This window comes from Meleagris gallopavo, chromosome 1 (genome assembly GCF_905368555.1).
Source record: "Meleagris gallopavo chromosome 1, MGAL_WU_HG_1.1, whole genome shotgun sequence".
Lineage (NCBI taxonomy): Eukaryota > Metazoa > Chordata > Aves > Galliformes > Phasianidae > Meleagris > Meleagris gallopavo.
The window spans coordinates 79092705-79114885 of NC_139404.1; the positions used below are offsets into that span (position 1 = coordinate 79092705).

General features: G+C 46.2%; 1 protein-coding gene across 1 annotated transcript; it reads left to right on the forward strand.

Moving 5' to 3' along the window:
- The first annotated feature begins 206 nt into the window (after positions 1-206).
- Positions 207-4770, forward strand: NHLH2 (nescient helix-loop-helix 2). The gene is given in 3 exon segments (XM_085236981.1): positions 207-1878; positions 3404-3748; positions 3751-4770. Coding segments are annotated over 2 exon segments (414 nt in total). The 5' UTR covers positions 207-1878; positions 3404-3423; the 3' UTR covers positions 3840-4770.
- Positions 4771-22181: the final 17411 nt, after the last annotated feature.

Below are 22181 nucleotides of genomic sequence, written 5' to 3' on the forward strand. Positions count from 1 at the left end.
CCCGCAGGCAGGGACCTGACTCCATCCAGCCTCCTGTGAGCAGAAAAGGCTCCCTCGCCTCATTGCCTACATGCTGGAACCTGGGGGCATCAGACAAAGACAGACAAACTGGGGGGCAGGACTCTTTGCCCCCACAGTGACTCCAGCAGAGCCACTCCTGCCCTACACCAGACTTGTAGGGAAGGTGCGTAGACAGGACACGGGGAGAGCAGAAATAAAGGCGCTGGGAGAAGAGCCTGGCAATTCTCCACAGGCTCAATGTACATGATGCAAATTGATGTTTAAAGCCTATTTATTAGCTTGCATGCAAAATGCCAGCGGTGTTTTTCTAGATCAGTGGGTATCCGATATTTTGGGGGGGGGAAGGGGTCGGGAGGTGCGGTGGAAGCGAGCGTGGAGAGAGACCGTATATCCAGAGGCGAGGCTTTATATCATGGGCTGCTCTCGACTGTTATAATTTGTGGCACAGATTCAGCGAGAATCTGATCTGCTGAAAATATTTGAGCTGTGAAAACTCCCACACTGTGACAGATGTCAAGTCCAATTAAGAGACTCGTGTCCAGGTTTCTGTCCAATAGGATTTCCCATTAAATATCAATTTAAGAGGGAAAAAAATGCCGTCCCCTTTTCTCTGAGCCTTTATCTCTTCCAACCATCTCTCGGCTGAACCCTTTGGTACGAGGAGCGGCTCCGCGCACATCTCCGCTCTTTCTGTCTGTCTGTCTTTCCGCATCCCTCCTCTTCTCCTCCGTCGCTCCGGGAGGAGTGGGAGGAGGAACGGCACTTTCATTTTGTGCGTGAGCGCACCTCGTGCTGCAGCCTTTTCCAAATTCGCGGCGAGATTTTTATTTCTTGGGGTTTGGTGGTTTGTTTTTGTTTTTTTTTTGCTTTTTGTTTTTTGTTTTTGGTCTGTTTTGTTTTGTTTTGCTTTCCTCACGTTCGGTCTTCCTTCTCACCCAGAGATGCAGAAGGAGTTGGAAACCTCGGGAGTGGATGAGGGATTCTTTTCTACCTCTCTCCAGCTCCTGAGGGACCGGCTGAGAAACTACTGAGCCTAACATTTGTCTCCTAACGGGGTCTCCCCCTCTCATCCGTCGGAGCGGCGAACTAACCGAACTGTGAGGTGCATCAGAAAAATAAATAAAAAGAAGAAAGAAGGAAAGAAAAAGAAAAAAAAAAAAAGAAAGAAAGAAAGAAGAGAAAGAAAAAAAAAAAAAAAGGAAGGAGAAAAGAAAAGGAAAGGAAAAAGAAAAAAAAAAAGAAAAAAAAAAAGAAAAAGACAAAAGGAAGATACAGAGAGAGAAGGAAGGAACGAGCGTTGTGCCCCGACCCGCTCCGGGAACCGGGCCGGCCCTGGCGGAACAAAGCGGCCCCACCGCCGGCTCCGCGCCCTGGCTTTGCGGAGAGGCCGAGGGGCGGGGAGGGGAGCAGCCCCGCTGGTGGCACCTCCGCATCCCTTTTGTTATTGATCCTGACAAGCGGAGGAAGAAGAACGCGATTAATTTTTCTTGTTCCCCCTAAACGCGGCTCGTCGCCTCTGCAGCCCGCTGCCTCGAATTAACGGGCGGAGGAGGGTTCGGATGGGGGAACGGCTCTTTTCTCCCCCGATGCATCGTAAGTAACTTAAGTTGTTATTTATACTCCGTCACTGAGCACGGCGATAACATCTCCGAAGCGCTGGAGGCCGCGGCGAGGGATGAGAGCCTCCCTTCCCCACCCGAGCAGGATGCCGCTCAGCTCCTAATTCCCTCCGTTTGATTATTATTTTTTTCTGAATTGTTCCATGCTCTGCTGCCGGAGGCGCACCTGAACTGTAAAGGCACCGCCGAGGGGGCGAAGGGACCCGAGGGGAGCGGCGGTGCGAGCGGCGGCGCCGAGGTAAGCGGCCCCGCCGTGCGTCCTGCCCCGGCTGTGCGGGGTGGCCGGGGGAGGGGGGAAGAAATGGAAAGGAGCCTCTGCCTGGTTCGGATCGCGGGAAACAACCGCGATAAAAGCGAACCGAACGGAGATATTCAGCTCGCAGCGTAGAAAAACCTTAAAGCAACTTTCTCCGGGAAGCACCTCTGTCATTGCTCGTTTTCTTACACGTCTTTCCTTTCCCCGCCGGTGAGCTCTCACACCAGCCTTCCCGCCGGGGTCTCAGCTGAGCGGGGATTCTACTCTTATTTTTTATTTTTTTGTTTATTTTTTTTCCTCCCAAGAAATAGCCGACTCGCCGAGCTGCCCTTATGTTATTCCTCACCCCTGCCTTGCGGGCCTATTAACATCCAGGGTGCCTATTAACATCCAGGAGGGAAGGACCTCTCCCAGCCCCGGCGAGGCTCCCTGCTCGCCCCGCTCTCTGGCCGCCCCTCCGTTCCGTTCTCTATTCTTGCCTTTGATTTTCCCCGAGAGCCGAGGCGGACTTTGCCAGGGAACTTTATAAGGAAATCCAAAGCGATGGGATTTTTGGAGACGGGCCGTGCCCCCTCCCGTCCTCTCTCGACACCCCCCGACTCGCACACACGCACGCGGCATAACACACACACCGCGTCCAAGGTTATCCCCGAGCTCTGATGTATTGTTTTATTACATGCCGGCATGTCCCCGTACGCGCCCGGGTTTGTGCTGCTGTCTACATGACAGATGGTGCTCCGTGAGGCCGCAAGAAGCTACGATTCAATTTTCTTTTGAAAGGCACCACCGCACTTATTTATTTATTTCCCCTTTCTTTTCCCCCCCCCCCTTCCCCCTCTTTCCGCGCAGGGAGGGGAGAGGAGGGAAAATTTAAAGGAATCGGGAAGTTCGGGCCCTGCTTTGGGGTTTTTCTCCTTCTTTCACCGTTTATTTCTTAATTCGCACCTAAAATATATATATACATAAAATAAAACCTGCGGATCTCCTATAGTCCCCATATAACCGCGGGAGAATAGCACGACTAGCATCAGGAAAATAATAGTAGAAATAACAATAATAATAACAATAATGAAAGGAGCGCAGAGCAAAGAGCAAGAGGAGATCCGGGCACACGCGGCAGATCCCGCAGTTCTGACTGGGGAAATGAATTTCCCCGCGAGGTTTGGGAGCCTCGAGCCGGGCTTTCCCCTGCTTATTTATCAGCGGCGGTCTGCAGCCCGCATCCCGACAGAGCAATGGTGCGGCGGCGTTTGGCAGGGGAGAACGGAGGTATTCAAATGGCAGGAAAACAAACTGGCCCGATTTGAGCCGCTGGATGTTAGTGATGTTAGCTCGTTAGTAAGGCGGGTGTATTTCTTTTCTCGCTTTCCGAGCCCGCTCGGACAAAGGAGCGAGCGCTGGCAGCTCCGCGACGGAGCGCGGCCGCGGGGAGGCGGCGGTGGGGGCAGCGCTCCGCCGCGGGACGGGGGCTCTGAGCTCGCTCTCTCTGCTTCTCTGTCCCGGGAAGGCTCCTCCGCCCCCTCCACGATGATGCTCAGCCCGGACCAAGCTGCCGACTCCGACCATCCCTCCTCGGCGCCCTCCGACCCGGAGTCCCTGGGCGGCGCGGACGGCCGAGCGCTCAGCTGCTGCGTCTCCGACCCGGAGCCCGCGGAGGGCGGCGGCGGAGGGGGAGGCGGGGAGGGTCGCGGCGGAGGACGGCCGGGGCTGCACCCGCCGCCGCTGAGCCGCGAGGAGAAGAGGCGGAGACGGAGAGCCACGGCCAAGTACCGCTCGGCCCACGCCACGAGGGAGAGGATCCGCGTGGAGGCCTTCAACCTCGCCTTCGCCGAGCTGCGGAAGCTGCTGCCCACTCTCCCCCCGACAAGAAGCTGTCCAAGATCGAAATCCTGCGCCTCGCCATCTGCTACATCTCCTATCTCAACCACGTCCTGGACGTGTAGCTCCCGTCCGACCTGACGGCCCCGCTGAAGCCGGAACGGGACGCGCCGTCGCCGGTCAGCCCGCCCCCCAGAGCCCGCGGGCGGCCACGGGGCAGAGCGGGGCTCGGCGGAGGGCGCGGAGGGCTTTTCCTCGCGGTCGCGTCGCAGCGCTGCTTTAAGCAGAGAAGTGTAAAATGGGATCGTTCCTTCAGGCTGTCAAGTGCCCCTTTATATATATCCAAAAACATCTTCTTGTGACCTTAAACGTGTGACCCGTGGGTGCGGTTGAAAATAACTATTTTTTATTTATGGTAGAAGGAGTCGACAATTTATTTTTTTCAAGACTTATTTATTTTTCAGAGTGGTGGCAATTTTACTTTGGATACTTTGTGCCAATTGTTTTCTATAGTCGGGTGTTTACACTTTCTCCTGTGGAATATTACGTTTGTAAGTGTGCGTTGGGATCGAGGCAGTGTTCTGTTTTGGTTTACTTTCTTGTTTGTTTGTTTCGCTCCGATTATATTGCACTTGTTTGTGACAAACCGTCCCTCCCTTCCCGTTTCTATTTTATATATACCAAGACATTTGTTCTTGACCTTCTTTTCTTTTCTCTGTGTGTATGTGTGTGTGTGTGTGTGTGTGTGGGATGGACAACCACTAGCACTTAACTAGGAGAGTTTTTTAAGACTTGTCGTTCTTCTGATCTACAGTTCCGTCTGAGAAGTACTTTGCAAATCGTTTATAAGGGAAGTAGTTCTTTTGTGGGTGTATCGGTGCGTGTGCCTATAGGCGGCTGTGTGTGGGGCTGAGCGTGGCCTGTATGTGTGCGGTATATTTTTAGGAAAGGACATTTTTTTTTCCTAAAAAAATAAAATAAAATAAAAAGAAGTAAATCCAGGACTGCTTTCCTTTGTGACAACCAAAAAAAAAAAAAAAAAAAAAAAAAAAATTGCTATAACCTGAAAATGTTTCATGTTCTTTGCTGTGAATCTCTTAAAGCAAGAAGCGCATTCTAGGGATGAGAAAGAAAAAGAAAAAGAAAAAGAAAAAAAAAAAAACAAAACACATCTGCTATCCAAAGATTTTAGTCTTTTTCAGGGTTTTTTTGTGTGTCTCTGTTGCTTTATATAATGCAATATTTTGTAGTGAAAATAGATAAATCTGGTTTCTATCTGATACGTTTTTCATATCTCTCATGAATGGTGACCTGTTTTGCATATAAATAAAAGTATCAAATAAATGCTGGTTTTTTTCCTAATTATTTCTCCCCTTTGGTCTTTCTGTAAAAATGAGGGTTTGACAGAGTCTATGGCCTGCCTTGCGAATAAGGCTTGAAACGTCCTCATGATGTGCATGGAAAGCTCCAACAGGTTCCCTGCCCCTTGCTTGGGTGAGGCAGCCATCCCCCAGCTCAGCTGCCCGTGTGTAGATGAGGCACAGGAGCACGACTGTAATTGCTGCCCCACAACAAACTGTTGTTTGGCTGCAGGTTCCGAGGCTGAGGCTGTAACAACAAACCCGATGCTGGGAAGCACCTGCTTTGCTGCACTTCTCTTTGATATGTCCAACTTCTCAACCAAAACACACGTGTTGCATCTTGTCCGCATGGAGTGGATTTCCTCCCTCTTGTTTAAATTTGGTCATGTCAGGTCCAATTCTACTGAAACCAAGCAAAAAATGTCCTTTCCTTATTTATGAGAACCTCATCCAGTCCCCTTTATAAGGCTCCCCCACTGACAGGGGAAACATGATGCAGATACAGACTCAGTAACAGAAAGGTTACTACCTGAGTAAAGCAAGACCTCGCTCTCACCTAACTTATTACATTCTTTCCTTCTTTACTGCAAGGGGTTAATTTTACCCACAGTTTGAATATCACCATCGACATGGGCAGGCTGCATTCAGTAGAAGCAGGACATCCGTTGTTACTTGCTTTAGAGATAAAACCTCCCTCCCCTCCCATTTTTATGGCTGACACTTTGTGCAGTGGTTTAATTAAGTGTGGTCTTGCCCAGCTGAAAAGCTGCATGCAGAAAACCTGTCAGAGAGGCTGTTAATTCCACTTTCTACCAATGCACACTTCCCAAGTCCCGGGGGACACACACAGACTGGGTAGTTCAAGGCACAGTTATCACATCCAGCAACTTGCAGTGCTGAAATAACTCCACCGCTCTGGAGATGCTCTGCTTCAGGACAGCCTTGTTTCTTGGCATCTGTCAAAGTTTAGATGCTGGGTCAAGTCTGATGTGCAAGTCCTGCCATCCAGCAAATCTTCCTGCTACCAACATCCAGGAGAACTTAGTTAATATAAAGATTAACATGTTTTTTCCTTTCCAAGTGTGGGAATGCATGTTTAAGGGAAGAGAGTACGGCGACTGCAGCTATCAGTACCTTATTTTGGCACACAGGTTGTGGGATAAGGAGATGTGAACACAGTATCCCTCTGCCCACCTAGGGAGTTGCAAACACATTTTTTGGAGTAGTGTAAACATCAGCTCACAGGCTTGAGAGATGGTCTAGCATGGGCCCCACAATGACATTTGCTGATATCACTGATATCAGCCCAAATGCTTCCTGAGTCTCGGAGACATAAGCACAGCACTCCTTGCCCTAGCAGTGAGGCCAATGCACACTCCTGCAAGTGTCCCCACCATGAGGGCTGCAAGGCTGGGCTCCTGGCCCAGCAAGGTTCCGATCCTGCAAGCACAGATGAGAGTATTGCCAAGGTGGCTGGGTACTGCTCAGATTGGGAAGCAAAAGTCTTCTCTGGGTTCAACCATTCCTACCATTCCTCAAGACAACAGAGAGCACGATGGCACTCAGAGAGAAGGCAAGAAGGGCTTTGCTCTTGCTGATTGCAGAAGGATCCAGCCTCACTTTTAACCTACAGAAGGGCTTGGGTGCATGACCTGAAGATGTGTCCTTTTCTTCCAAATGCAACTATTTATCTGGTACAGAAAATTGCTTCTCCCTGCAAAATCCATCTCACTTCCATCCACTCACCACCTTACTCATGTTCTCTCACCATCGTGACATCAGCAAAACCACTTCTGTTTTTCCTCCTGGCATCAAGAAGGAAGTCATTCTTATCTAGCAGCTGATGACCACTGAAAACAAGACGTAGGTTTTTGCTCCCACATCCTCCTTAAAAAAAAAAATAAAGATTAAGAAAGATCTGAATAGTATGAACAAGTTACAAGGATAACACAATGAAAAGGCTGCATGACTAAGTGCTCTAAACTCTGGATTTATGGACAAGTAAACAACATAAACTCCATCTCATTGCAAGTCTGCATTACAGAGTGATAAATTCTAATTATGTAATCAAAGTTACTTTGCCTACATCTGTGTTCCCTCGGCAATACAGGACTGAGTGATCTTGCACAATGTTATGGTGGGAACAGGATGGAATTGCTCAATGGAAGGTTACATCATGTTCAGCCAGTCCAACAACCGCAGGGCAAAAAGAAGGAGTTAATATTCCCTGGGTTTGTAGTGATTAAAGTTAACACTGAAGCTACATTCAGGTTTCGTTCTTTCACATTTAAAGAGGAGCTCATCCTGCAGACTAAGAAAGAAAAAACATTCAGAGACAAAAAGGCAGAACCCCAAGAGCGTCAGTTAGGGCTAAAATAAGTGATTTAAGCCCAGTTCAACCCTATATATAAAACACAGAATGGAAACCTCCAGCACTCATGTACAGAAAGTACTCTGAATGTATAGATCTATAATATCCCAGTAATCACAGATCCCCAATATCTTCTCAACATAAAATGTTTTAATACATTTACAGACATATATAGATAGACATAAAGAGATATCAAGACACAACATGCATTTGCACTGATTATTAGGAAATGGAACCTAACAGATTCAGCTGAACCCTGCAAACAGATCCAGACTCTGACACAGCAACTGCAGACAATCAGCAAGCCAAAAGTAACCTCTACAAATAAACACACTGCTTTCCATGGGACTATAGCACAAAGTAGAGTCTTATTCCTCATGTGAACCAGGTAGTATATTACCACTTATATTTATAGCAGAGAAATACTGAGGGCCTTAGCTACGATTTCATATCTTTGCTGTGTTTCTAGCAAAGAGAGCATGTGTGTGTGAGAGAGGGAGAGACACAGGGGGGTGGGGAGCTGAAGGGGATGTTGTGTATGAAATTCAACAAAGAGATGGATCTTTTCCATTATACAGCCATGAAGAAATACCAGAGACATTCTATCCGTTCATGTATCCAGCCATCCCGTAACCCAATTAACCCGGTCCTTTTAGGGGGAATAAATACGTTCTAATATCAGCCATTATTTTTCAGTGCTCTCCGTTTATTCTCCAGAGTGGGACAGATCAATAACCACAATAGCAACCGACCCAAAAGGAAAAGGCAATCTCCTGGCACTTCTTATTTATTTCTTCAGAGCCAATTCTGTTTTTGCCGTCTCTTCCCCTGGTGACGGATTTTGCCTTCCCTGCCCAGAATGGCCACGTCGCTTTATCCTGGGCTCTATTTGCATGTGGGCTTCAGATTTGTCTTTGGCTCCTCGCGCGGTTTGGGATGAGACTCTCCTGTCCCCAGAGAGGGGGGCAGGTGTTGCTCCAGTCGAGCGAATGGAACCAAATTACAGGACCGTCTGTCGCCTCCTCTGGGAGACGGCGGAGGGAGGGAAAGGCGGGGTGGGGAGCGGGATGCCATATGACAGCAAAGAAAAGCAGAACATCATACTGATGCCGATAAGAGCTTGGAAACATGAGTCACCCCAGCCCACCGCCCCACCCAAAATAGGCAGCAGCCACCTGAAAGAGAAATGTCAGGAGCAGAGACAGAAATAAATTGAGTCACTGGCTTGGAATAACTCGGGCTTGGAGTGAAACGGAGCTCAGACCCAGTCCACTCGCAGACGCATAAGCGCAGGTACAAAGTTGGGCTGACTAACACAGCTTTCTCAGCTCCTCACTGCACAGTTCGGTGGCTACCAGGCCAGGCTCCTCCACAGGCAGCTCAGTGCTTCTCTGTCTTCCCTCAGCCATGAGTTTCAAGGCTAAAGAAGTGATCTGACATCATTGGACCATGCCTACCACTGCAGCCATCCCTGCTCCCACCATCCAGGGCTGCAGCACTGGAGTTCCTCACTGAGATACGGAAGATAACTGGAGAAAGCTGCTTTGGGGACAATTACCTTGCTGGAGCAAGGGATGAAAGAAGATGATAACACAAGTGCTTAAAACAACAAAAAAGAGCACAAATTTAAAGAAAGGCAGAATCACTCATGTCAGCTATACAGAAGGGCCACATCAGTAAGAAACTCGGCAAAGGATTTCCTTGGCAAGGGAAACTTGGTAAGAACAAGGCAAGGGATTTTGGGGTATATAGGTGAGGAACGCTGTGTGAACCTGGGGCATATGCAGGTGCAGCAGTGAGGAAGAATATCAGCAGCTCGATAGAGCTGCTAGCATGGAAAGAAGGGGAGAACCTGCTCCAGCAAGCCAAAGGCATCAGCTTGCTCTGGTCTAGAAATGAGTTCAGTCCAAGAAAAGACAGACACCAGACAAGGGGGGAACTGGAAGGGGTCAGGAAATAGACTTTAACCATGACTAAAGAGATGGACTGGCTCAGGAACATCTTCTCAATGACCAGAAGAAAAGGAGTTTGTCATACACCGTCTACCCTTCAGTAAAGTCTCCTCACTCTCCTTCCTCAAAACTTCTGCACTTGGAAATGGCAGAAAGGTTTGCACACCCCAGGACTAGGGCTCAGCTTGAGCTCACAGACAAAATAACCACAAAGAAAGAAAATGAAAAGAAAAGCAGAGCAGAAAGCAGGATGGCTGTGTGTAGACTTTAAAAAGCAAGCCTTTCCTATATCTCAGGCTTTCAGAAGCAGTATTTTCAATATTGATTTTTTTCTGCTCATTCGGGCAATTTCAGGATCTTAAACAGGCTAAACAGGATCTAAAACAGACTTTTCCAGAAATGACCCTATATGCAGACCCTATATGTCACCCCAGGATGTAGCCACAAACCTGTATTGGAATTTTGTTATTCCAGATAAAAAAGACAAAAACTTACCATGAAAAATTGCAGAAGGACTGTACAAGTCTGATAAAATAGCACAAGAAATTCAATCTAAATGAAGTGATAAAGTGGTGCACACAGGGAAGAATATTTCTGACTCCACATTCAGCTGATAGGTCCTGAGCTAGCCATAGAAACAAGATCTTGTATTTATGATATATTGTTTCTTGATAACATCAGCTTGGTTCTTGGTGGCATGGAAGAAAGAAAATGAAATGTCAGATATTATCATTGTAGTGAGAGCAGAGCAGGTAGAAATCGAGACAGAGAGTATAATTATGCCACTGTACAAAGTCAAGGTAAGTCCGTATCTTGAAAACTACATGTAGCTCTGGCCCTATAGCCTCTCAGTAAAACATAGAATTACTACAGAAGCATCTGAGAAAGTCAGTATGGATAAGCCAAAGTACAGAGCAGGCTTCCTACAAGAATAGCTGAGTAAAAACGACCAAGTGAGATGTCATTTTACAGAAAGTCATTGTGTCCCAGGTAACAAGAAAGTGGTGAGAAAGGACCAGTTGTGCACTGCCTTCTGATATAGCAGGTGGCATCAAATAAAATTGGTCTGTGCCAGGTTTAAACCAAACAAAAGGAGGTGTCTTGTCACATCGTGTGTAGTAAAACCGTGGAACTCTTTCCTTGGAAGACTGGGAAAACAAAAGTGTTAAAGAGGTTTAAGGACAGAAGCTCACAGAAGAGCAATCCATCAAGGATATCTAGATGTGCAAAAACTGCTTTCAGCTCAGGCTATCCTTAAGCCACAGGTGGCTGATGGCCAGCAGACCTGTAGCAGAAAAGATCATATGTACCTCCATTATTATGATATCTCCCAGGCACATGGATTTTGCCCAAGTTAGAACTAGATGGATGTTCAGCCTGGCTCAGTGCAACTGTTCTTACACACATCTTCATGCTCTGAAGGAAATGAATCTTTGACAGATGACCAGTTCTCACAAGCCTCGGTCTTTTTGACTCCAGACACAATAACTTTCTGTTTGGTGAGTCCCCAGAGGGCCAATGGAACAAGGTATATATGATCTTTTGGATCAGGAGGGAGGAAAATTTGTTCCTGGGGTCAATAATCAGAACAAATGTGTTTTTCCTGAAAGCTAAAATGTTGGACTCTGATGTCAAACAATGGTAAATCTGCAGTACATCTACTGATCTCAATTGAGACACTTAGAATTGTGAGAGTAACCAAAAGGATGAAGTCCTTTTGTAGTAGTCAGTAGGATGGTCAAATGGATCTACCAATTAGCTGCAGATGAAAATGACAAGCGTCTAAACAGAGAAGGAACTGATGACAGACTTGAGAGTTTAGTTTCAGACATACTGGTCACCAAAACCTAACAAAATCTTATATACCTTAGACTCAAGATGCAGAAAAGAGAAAAAATAAGGAAGGGAAATTAAAGTGGTGACTAAAAGAGGAGAAGCAAGAGCAGAAGAGTATGAGAGTTATCAGTATTCTATTAAAGAAACAGTCAATTTCTTCTAAGTCCATTCCACTGGGGCTTCTCAGGTATTCAAAAGTATCTCAGATACAAGCACCTGTAGAGTGACATCTTATGTAATTATTGAAACAATTCCAGTACAAGCAGACCAGGCTAAGTTCTACAGCCAGAGGCCATCTCCAGCGTGGGACAGGTCTTCCTACTCAGATAGGTATGGTGTTTCCAGAAGTGGAATCATTCCTGATTTGTCAATAATAAATAATTGGGAATAACAAAGCATGAAGACCTAGGGAATGAGAAAGGGTCTTCAAATGTTTAAATTACCTTTATGTACCTAGTCATACGTACATCTCAAAGTCTATACTCTCTCATTTATCTTTATAGCAGAGAAAGTGTGGATTTCAAGCAAGTAGCCCCTTAGGCTCTCCCAGTCCAGGGCTCCCCACACAATGCTCCTCAATACCAAAGCACTTATTGAAAAGGAGCTGCCAGACTTCTTGACCCATGAAGTAGCTTCACACAGCATATAAAGTATATCAGTGCAAGACTTCTCTACACCATTCACCCTGTAACAGTCTGCAAGATTAGAACCTTACTCTGTAGAGGTGAATTTGCCTTTTCTTGAATGACTGTTAAAGCAACTCTCATTGGTGGGCTTACAGAGAATGCTTGACTTAGAGATAATCCTAATATCTCCTGTATCGTTTCAAGACATACAGGACTTTCGCTACCAAACAACTTCCTCCTCAACAGCATCCAAAAGGTGAGACTACTATGTGAAATAGGATTTACAAGCTTCCAGAGTACATGGTATTATGAGAAGACTCAGGGTCAAGTCTCAATAGTAGCACAGGGATCTTAACACCAGACCACATCTTGGCCAAAAAGTAAGAAAACCCTGTAACCTTTTTAACCATGCAGATAGAATTAGCAGCCTTTAAAATATTCCCATCAGAAACAGTAGTTCATGCAAGAGCCAGTATAGCATGAGATATCGAGACAGATCCTAGAGGGACTGATATGTCAAAGTCTGCAATGCCTCTTGGTTTTCAGGTTTAATTCAGGAATATCAGAAGACAGCCCAAGGATAAAATGCACGGAGAAGATTGCATGTAGCCTGAAAAATAGCCTTTCTAGGGTGAAGTTAAGACACACTGGCAGAATAGCATAGAGAAACCTGCATTGTTTGCTAGCATAAACAAGCCATAATAGCATTTACTGCCTTTCTACTCAGACAAACCACATTTAATTACCTTGTATCCAAGTTGCAATAATCTGGATGCAGATAGATCTGAGTAAATTGAAAGGAAATGGATTTTACATGACAATGTAGAAAGGAAAAGCACATTAAGATAAGGATGATTAGGTGTATTGGAAGAATGGAAGAACCTTGTAAAAGATAATTGGATTCAAAACAATAGCATCTTCAGTAGGGGAATTTCTGTCAAGTGGAAGTTATACCACTGTCACAGAGAAGTGTCTATACCAGATTGGCTACTTTTATTTTCTGTGTATGGTTGATTCTTGAGTTTCTCCAAGAGTTGCAGCTTCTGGCTTGATTGATACCAACAGAGCCATTTCTCTGGAACTTTCAGTCAGTCTGGTATTTCTCCATGTCTCACATCCTCTTAGGAGACACCATATGCTTTCTTCTTTTACCTTTTACATGTTCCGACTGCAAACTATCAGCAGTAAAAGGATCTAGCCTACCTAGTCTCAGCTAGTTCACTCTATCTATCAGCATAAACTCTTGATCGGCACAGGTACTTGCTCACTTCCATGAGGTGACCCAGATATTCTGGTACGTGCCTCTGGAGAAACAAGAACTGGCTACTACAGTCTGAGGCAATCACAAGGAGCTCTTAATTGTTTCTAGCAATGTTATCTGAAGCAGAGAAAGAGAGATGAGTAGAACAGTGCCTACCCATAATCAGTAAACTTACTGAAGCCCTATTAGATTCATCCACCAAACTGGGAGGCAGCTTTCAAGCAGTTCAGCATCCCAGGCCATTCTGATTCAGAGCTGTGGGTTAGCCCTGCTCTATTGCTGGTCATTGTGCTACAAGAGCAGGAACTCTCACTAATCACTGAACGAGAGTTAAAGGCTGGGCCCTTCAGCAACTACGCAGAAGTCAAGATCCCAATGGAGGTCACCATCATTCACTCCTGAAGTGGATGGTAGAGTACGATGTGAGTTTCCACATGTGCTGCAATCCAGCTGTACTTGTTTGCTTGGTACTAAAACCAATTACAGATAAGGCTCACCACATAACAGGAGAAGCTATTGGCATCCTTGTGGCACAGAATAAACACCTACAGAAAGTAGAAATATCTGGTTAGTCTCTGGATTAACTGGACCAACAATGCCAAGCTTATTGTGTCTTTAGTTCTGTTCTGAGAGAGTGTAACAGAGTGGCTGGTAAAGAGCAGTAAGTATGTCACTGAGGTCATGTTACATCAACCATCTATTGTGATTTTGCTGTCCTTATTTTAGACTCCTGAAAATAAGATGGCTGTCTCATTCCAGCTCCATTTTTACTGTTTTTGTGAGAAGAGGGACACTGATGTCTTCACTGTGCACGTTCACCTGACAAGTGTAGTTGGAGCTAGTAAAATAGAATCCTTGTGCATGGGCTCCACTTGATTATTAAAAATACACAGTTTTTTGAATGTGTTTCTCACACCTCTTCAGAGTCAGTAGTCTTTATGGGTGGATTTTTTGCCTCAGAATCTTGGTCACTTCAGCCTCCAAGGCTGGCATCCTTCATAAAGCAAGGTTGGTGCCCAACACTTCCTGTTCCTTATTTTGGGCATCTCTTGGGTACCCGCTGTCCCGTCAGTACAACTGGAAGGTGAATGGCATGTTCAATGTTCCCCGCTGCCATCCTCGTTGTCAGAGCTCAGATCTATGCAGGGACACCTCTGAAGTTCAGAACTGACGTAAATAGCGTTTTTCCTCAGTGTCTACCAGTTTGACTGCTGTCAGTCATATCCTTAGTGCTCAACACAGGCCAGACTTTCAACACTTACTCTATTTTTTCTCTTCATACTTTCACGTAAACCTGCATTTTTATTCGTATTTTACTCGCAGTAATTCTACTATTTCTCTCCCGCCATTCTCATTATTTCTGTAACTTATCTCTAGATATATGAAAAGATTCATCAGCTATCTTGATGTTACTGGACTTCTGATGCCGACATGAAACACCTTTGGCTCTTCTCTTTGATTTTTCCAGTTCCTGCATATCTTTGATGTATCCCTTTGAACACATTTTTTCTTGACGATCTGGCAATGTTAACTTCTCTTTCAGGCACATCATTTCTGTCATAAGAAATACACGGTTTTGCTTGTTCAGACTTCAGCTCAAAACTCCAGCTTACTCCAAAGTTGCTCCAAGACACCTGTCATCCCACTCACCTGTTCCTCCCCATATAAAAATGTTACCTCTGCAGACCTAGATATCTTAACACCAACAGGCTTGCTACTACAAGTATTCCTGGAAAGCGGGTAGGGTGCAAAACACTGCTTGAGTGACAGCCAAAGGAAGAGTTATTTCCCAGAAAGGGTGTTGAACGCATGCCAGTGTATGCTCTGCCTTCCTAAAGCCTTGTGCTGGAAGCCTGCTGATACATCAAGTTCAAGTAATATATTTGGGGATCACATAACTGTCTCTCATAATTTTTTTTTTCTGGTAGTCTGCATTGATAAATACTCAATTTAGTATATATATATGTATATATATATTCATATCAGGAACTAAAGGAAGAATGTGACCTATTTCATCTGTAACAAGAAGCATCTCTACCTCACTGGCACCTCTCTTTACTCTGTGATTCCTGAAGCCCATCTAATTACTCTTTTGGACATTACTAAAATAAACTTCCCTGCATTCCTCTCAGCTGTACTGGCACAATCCATGCTCTCTTCTTGTGCCAGCATCACATTTACCCTCACATAGCTAAGCAAATGGCAAGGCAAATGCAGCTCAGAACTGCACACTCCTTTGCTTCTTGGTGATGGGTCACACACAGTGGTCATGTACACAAGGACAGACAGTTTGGCTGTTAAACTCTGAAAATACTCTGTTCTGCATGTGCAAATGAGATTTACGCTGATTTTCTTAAAGGTCTCACAAGCTGGCCAAACTGGAGCAGTTTTTCAGGAGATGACAGAAGTCATATCCCCCACAGTAGAGGCTCTTTCCAACCAAGCATCCAGTCAATGCTCCAAAGAATCTTTAGATCATCTCAAAGAAAAGCGCTATAAGTCATTTTTAAACCACAGATACATCTGTTTCCTTTTCTCTTGCTTCCTTCTGAGAAACACTTTCTGAACTGCTTCAGATTAAATTCCTCTGCCCCAATCCAAACCATCAGAGACATCCACCAGGGCAAGTCTCAGCCTCCAGCTCTACTTTTGGCAAAGTTGTAAGAAGCTGAGAACAGATCCTTACAATGCAGCCAGCCTCGTCAAATGCATTGTCAAAAATTGTGTTTTCTTGTTTTCTACAGATAGCTGTCACAGAAAGAAAACTGAGGAGCTGAAAGCGACCCACCCATTGATTTACACCTATCTGCATTGCTAAGGGCCCTACTTCTGTCACATTCATTTTTCTGTCTTTTCAGTAAACCAACTATTGTCATGACCTCTGCTCCTTGCAGCCTCTGCATACACCCACCACAACATCAATCCCTAGAAATCACCTGCTGCAATTGCTTGATAGATGAATCCAGAAGAGGCACATCCTGCTCGTATCTCAATAGCGCAGAGTGAGGCCAGGCTCAAGGGGTCTGCTTTTGGCCAGTGTGTCTTCTATGTATTAGAAATATCCTCTGTGGGAACATGTGTTGCTCCTGCAAATTTTCTATTTCAGATTAGCCCTTGGCATCAACATAAAGCACCAAGTTGTTCCCAGTAGTCAGGATTCAAGAAGAAATGTGTGCAAAGGATCAGTGCTGGCCAGCGTGACGAGCCCCACACCTTGTTTAATCCCACCACAGAGAGGAATAAATGATGAGTACTGGAAGGAAACATCTCCTGTCAGTCTGGAGTGTATACGTGTTTAGCTTGGAGCACAACATACCAACCACAGAAGAATTTCATCCAGAAGGAAACAGCTCCACCTGTGTGAGTGAAATAAGAAGTAAGATACTTGGATTTCTAAAGCTTTCATGAGCACAACCACAACTTAAACTAGTTGCTTAGTAAATGTATTTGATTGCATCTCTACAGGCATAAGCAGGTCAGATTCAGCTGGTTCCCTGGTTTTGACCAGCTTCACTGTTTCTGGCTCCCAGCAGTGAGAGCTAAGCACCAATGAGTTGGGTACCCACATGCAGAAACTCCTGACTGCTGAGGGCTGTCGGATACATTTGGTGGGATCAGTTGTGCACCACTTCTGAAAATGGCCCAGAACTGCTAGTAGAACATTGGAAATCTTGCTTGACATTACCGACTAGGCTCAGGCCCTGTGTTTTGCAAATTTCTTCTCATGAAGACTGATTCTATGACTGCTGGGTTTATGACAGTCAGAGTGCACTCAGTTCTTGCACTGAATATCCTTCTAACTGTCCGACAGCGTGGCTACTCACGTGCTCCCTGCTCCATGAATTGGTGAATCTCATCTCTTCACTCTCCAAAGTCTCCCCTGCCTTTTTTTCCATCATAACATTTTGCAAGCCCTTCTCCTATTTTATTTTAGTCCCAGGTGCCCCCTGAGCTCCTTGATTGCATTTAAAACAGACGCAACAACATTATGAAGCATTAAACTAATGGCATTTGAGACCATTTTTCTCCCGTAAACCATTACGACGTCCCTGGAATGGTTGGCTGAGGGCTGCCATCCAGGGCCGCATCCCTCTCTGCCGCACGGTGCCTGCTGTGGGACTCGAGGTGCCATCTCTCATGCTGCTCCTGCTTTAACAGTCCCCAAGAAAGCTGTTTTGATCTCCAGATGAGTTGTTTGGCATGACCGTAATGACAAATATGCGAACGGGGGGTTAACCATGAATTGCAAAGTACCCATTGATTCCCCAAGGTGGAGAGGAATATATCTTCCTTCACACCCTTTTGATGTATAGTTAATTACACGAATCTGGAACTGTTACCATGTGCAAACACAGTGAAAATTGACTTTCTAAGCCATCCCTGGTCCCTCTGCATATGTTGCTTGCTCGATCTCAATACCGTGCTCCGTCTGTACACGCACAAATATAATCAGTGCAGCATTAGACTCTTTTTTGATAATCGAGCTTTATAAAGTGTTAGAGGAATAGAACGGAATGTAGCATCCTTCAGGCCTGATACAGCTTTTTAAAAAGAAAAAAAAAGAAACTTATTTTATATTGGTTGTTCTTTCTCTTGCCTGAATAAAAGCTTTAGCACAGCTTGAAAGGGTTGCATGTGCTGAAATGTAGCCCAAGGATATGTGTTATTATCCATCCCCTCTTGACCAGCAGGGTCTCGGCTCTCTCTCCCTTTCAGCCTTTTGTTTGAACAGATGGGATTGGGGAACACAGGGAAAGAAAGGCAGTCTGTTCTCATTAACTCTCCCAGTACACAAACACAAACCTGAGCACAGGGGACCTATGGAACAGGACTGCTTCCACTCCATACATATCCACCGAGACCATATGTACCCGCACACAAAGGCAGGAGGAAGACCCACATCAACCCAGCTATGAGGCATTTACTAAGGATGACTCCTAACCAACTAATTAAAAAAAATTTTTTCAAAAGCCCTCACAGGTCATTTCGTTTTCATTCAGCTGTGCAATTTAAATAATAACCTTCAACTGATGTGCTGTTGAGGCTGTTTTAAAAGAAAGCTTGTCATCAAATCAGCTTAAAACCTGAGTGGAAGTGTTTGCTGCAGCCAGATCTGATGTGAATTCTGTGAAGAGGTTTCAGGCTGAAATTGCAGGACCAGTTCCTTAGCTCAGCCTCTGGAAAGGCCTAAGGCAGCTGCTTCTAGAAAAGATGCCCAAAACTTGAAGTTCATAGAATCATAGAATCATAGAATCATAGAATGGCTTGGGTTGGAAGGGACCCCAAGGATCATCAAGTTTCAACACCCCTGCCACAGGCAGGGCCACAAACCACCAGATCTGGTACTAGATGAGGTTGCATTGGCCCCAGAGGGCTAACTAACCTGTTTCTCTTCTTTGAAAATATCTGCTCAAATAATATGCAGCCAGGGAATGCTGTAACCCCAGAGGACCGAGCACTTCTGTTTCCATCTTTACATAGACAGAGCTCTTGGGAACACCATTTAAACAAACACCCAATACTCTTCTTTTTTTTCTCACTTTAGAGAAGAAGGTGGAGGTGAGCACATATCAACCTCATGACAAGCCCAAGGCCACTTGTGTTGACTTGGCCTGTGAAAATTGAGAGGTGGGTTCCTCTGTACACCACCACACCTAACACAACCAACAGAAGCCAAGGGCACACAAGGATAGCTTCTACTGGCACATGGCAACTTACCCAGTTGCCATCCTGCTGCCACACATCAGCTCAGACAGTTCTTAAATGATAACACTGGGCTCCCACCTAAGGACAGCAAGTCCCTCCAGACACAGAGCTCCTCCTGTTTCTCCTCTAAATCACAACCCCCATTGCCTCTCCAAGTTGAATCTTGCCACCTTCCTCTCCAGGTCTGCTCCTGGCTCCATTTGTGCTCTCCTGCCCTTCCCACCACTAATGGGGTCAAATCTGAAGGGAAATGTGTCAGGCTTGTGCAGCTGCCTCGCAAAAAGTCCCCAGATCAGAAGCACTGCAGGATCCTGGCTGCTCTGAAAGCACCAGCTGAAATGAGGATGTTCAGTAACCAATTTCCCAAATAGGCTCCTCAGTTAAAGCCCCCATTTGATCTTTCTGTTCAATTACATTTCCCCATGAGCCTCGTCATGCCCTAACAAATGCCATGTCCTTATTTAGCTGTCAGGTAGAGAGTTGCATGAAGTTGGAGAGCAGCTTCCCTCCAGGTGCAGTGGGATGCTGTAAGCAGGCTCTTCCCTCAGGTCTGCAGGACAACACCCATGCCTTACGTCCAGCACTAGGGCCATGCTCAGCACCAACGATCCCGGCAGCATCTCTTACTGTGGTTCAGAAACCTGTGGGGTGGCTGCTGGAGCCCAGCCCCCCAGCTAGCCAAGAGATGAGCTGGCTGAGCCTCGAACTTTGCCCATGAGTGCATCTGCAGGGCACCAGGAAAAAAAAAATAAACATTGCTCTTAAAAACCCAGCTGACAAACTATTGAGCATAAGCCCCAGAGCTTTCAAAAGCAAAATGCCTGAATTCTAGGTTAGGCAAAAATAACAGGGCTCTGAAGCATTTGCTTTCTAGCAATGCTTTCAGCCAGAACACTGCAACTTGCTTGCAAGGGAGGGAAATTTAAAAACCCCAGCAGTCCAGAAAATCAAAAGTTAACAGGCAGGAGGTGACAAAGGGTTAGCTGAAGTACAGGAGTATTGAGCTTCCTTAGATTTTCTCTGTCTTTTCGGCAGAGAAGTTTCACATGTAATGAAAACACTTTGCAGCAAAATGAATTTCAGATCAATAAAAATAAACAGCTCGGGCTGTGAGCCATCCTGCTCCAGGTACATTATGTCCCAGAAGGACTGATCAAACTTCTCATTGTGGGCATATCCAAGATCTGCCAAAGCTGTAAGAAGAGCTTGATAAGTGCGGAGAGATCCTACTCTTGGTTCCTATCCCTTTTTCCTGTGCAGCTGCTACAGGCTAAGTTTGGAAACAGCACACTGAAAAAAACAGCACTTAGGTCTAATAAAGTTCTCTCAGAATTGCACATAATGCTTTGCTCTGTCACGTACAAGAGTCTCTTTCAGACCATCTGTGCCTCAGTGCAGGACACCGCTGCGCTGCCCGTGCTTGCAGTGCTGTAGGAGGGATGGGTCTGTGCCAGGCTCTGTCCCTGTGCCACCAAGCCACCTCTGCTTGAGCTCCATCCCTTGATGTCAGGGTGAGCAGTTGCCAGCAGCTGGATGTACTTTGGTGTATTCCTCCAGCTCCAGAGGGATGTAAAAAAACTTGAAAGTGTCAGCTCAGGTGGTGATGAGCCTGGAGCACGTAACATATGAGATTACAGAAGATGGGCTTGTGCTCTGGTGAAGCGTGACTGTTAGGCAGTATAACAGCAACTGACACCTCACAGAACCACAGAATCGCAATGTGGTTGAGGTTGGCAGGACCTTTTGGGTCCATCTGGCCCAGCCCTTGCTCAAGCAGGGACACCCAGAGCAGGGTGCCCAGTCCCATGTCCAAGGTGGCTTTTGGAGATTTTCAGGAAAAAAAACTCCATTCATTACAATGAGAGCCCCAAAGATGACGGAGCTTAAGTCCTGCACATCCCTTGTCATTCACAGGCTGGGGAGATGATGTGGAGAAGCTGGAGGGAGAGTTAAATTGACAGCCCTTAAAAAGCAGGTGGAAGCAACTGGGAACTACAGCTGCTGCAAGCAGAGAGCAGCTCCCTCTCTCCTAATTTTCTCTGGGATTGGTAGCCAGAGGTCTCATTTCAAGTCAAGGTCAAGTGTTTTCACTGAGCTTCAGAAATTGTGATAATTCCTTTGTGTGGCAGAAGCCACCACAGAAACATCTAGCTGAGCAGGGATGATTGTAAACCACCCCTGCAAGCCAATGTGGAATCACAATCTTTCCAATTCATCTGCAACTTGGATCATAGCTATTACAAAAGGGTTAGAGAAAGCAAGTAAAATCCTGTATTTTAATCAGCTATGAAAATTACACAAGCCCCAAAGCCAAAACTTCACATGAACTCTGAAGAAGTTCTGAGATGGATGGAGATCTGAATCTCTAGGTTCTCTGATCCAAGTGCTCCTGCACTGGGGGAGGACAGGCTGGCTGTTGAAATGATTAACTAAAAGAAGGAAGATTTAGATTAAATGTCAGGGAGAAAATTTTTCACTGAGAAAGTGGTGAGGCACTGGCATGGGCTGCCCAGAAAAGCTGTGGATACCCCTGTAGGTGTCAAGACAACGTTGGATGGGGCACTGAGCAGCCTTATCTGGTGGGTGGCAGCCCTGCCTGTGGTGGGGAGTTGGCCCTGGAAGATCTCTAAGATTCCTTCTAGCCCAAGCCATTCAGTGATTCTGTGAGTCTATGATCTGCAGCTCACCACGAAATGGAGGGCTTAGCAGCGGCAGCGCAGGCGGAAGGAACCACAGCCTCACCGTGCTGTCTGGGCTTTTTCCCAGAGGGACTGCAGGGCTTGTGCAATCAGGCTCAGCTGGTAATCACGCGAAGTCCAAACTCGCATAAAGACTAAATTATCCCTTAGTCCTTCCAACACAGGGGAAAGGATATTGATAGGGGAGAAGAGGATGCTGCTGCCAGCAGCACACAGAGGCATCCTTCCACCTCGCCTGCCCCTCGCCCCATTGTCATTCAAATAGACGCTGCCAAGCTCCTCGAGGGAATCGAGGGACTCTGCAAATCCAGAACGCCCCGCTCAGCCTCACAGCAAGGGGCGGCACCGGCGACCCTTTGGGGGCAGAGAGACCATCTGCGCCGCCAGCACTCGGGGAGAGCTGCCTACGGACACCGCTGCTCGCTCGGTTGTGTGAGTCCACCTCAAGCTTCTGCTACCTCCACTGCCCTATCTATAATCAATCAATCAGCCAATCAATCAATAAAAATAACGGTGTGAGGTTACGGCTGGGAGAAGCGGGCTTATCCCGCTTCGGAGTGCCGAGCCCACAACGCTCCGCGCCCGGTCTCCGGGCTGCTTCCATCTCCACACAGAGCAAAGCGACACGCCTAAGGCGTGGTGCTGTGGCGCCCCC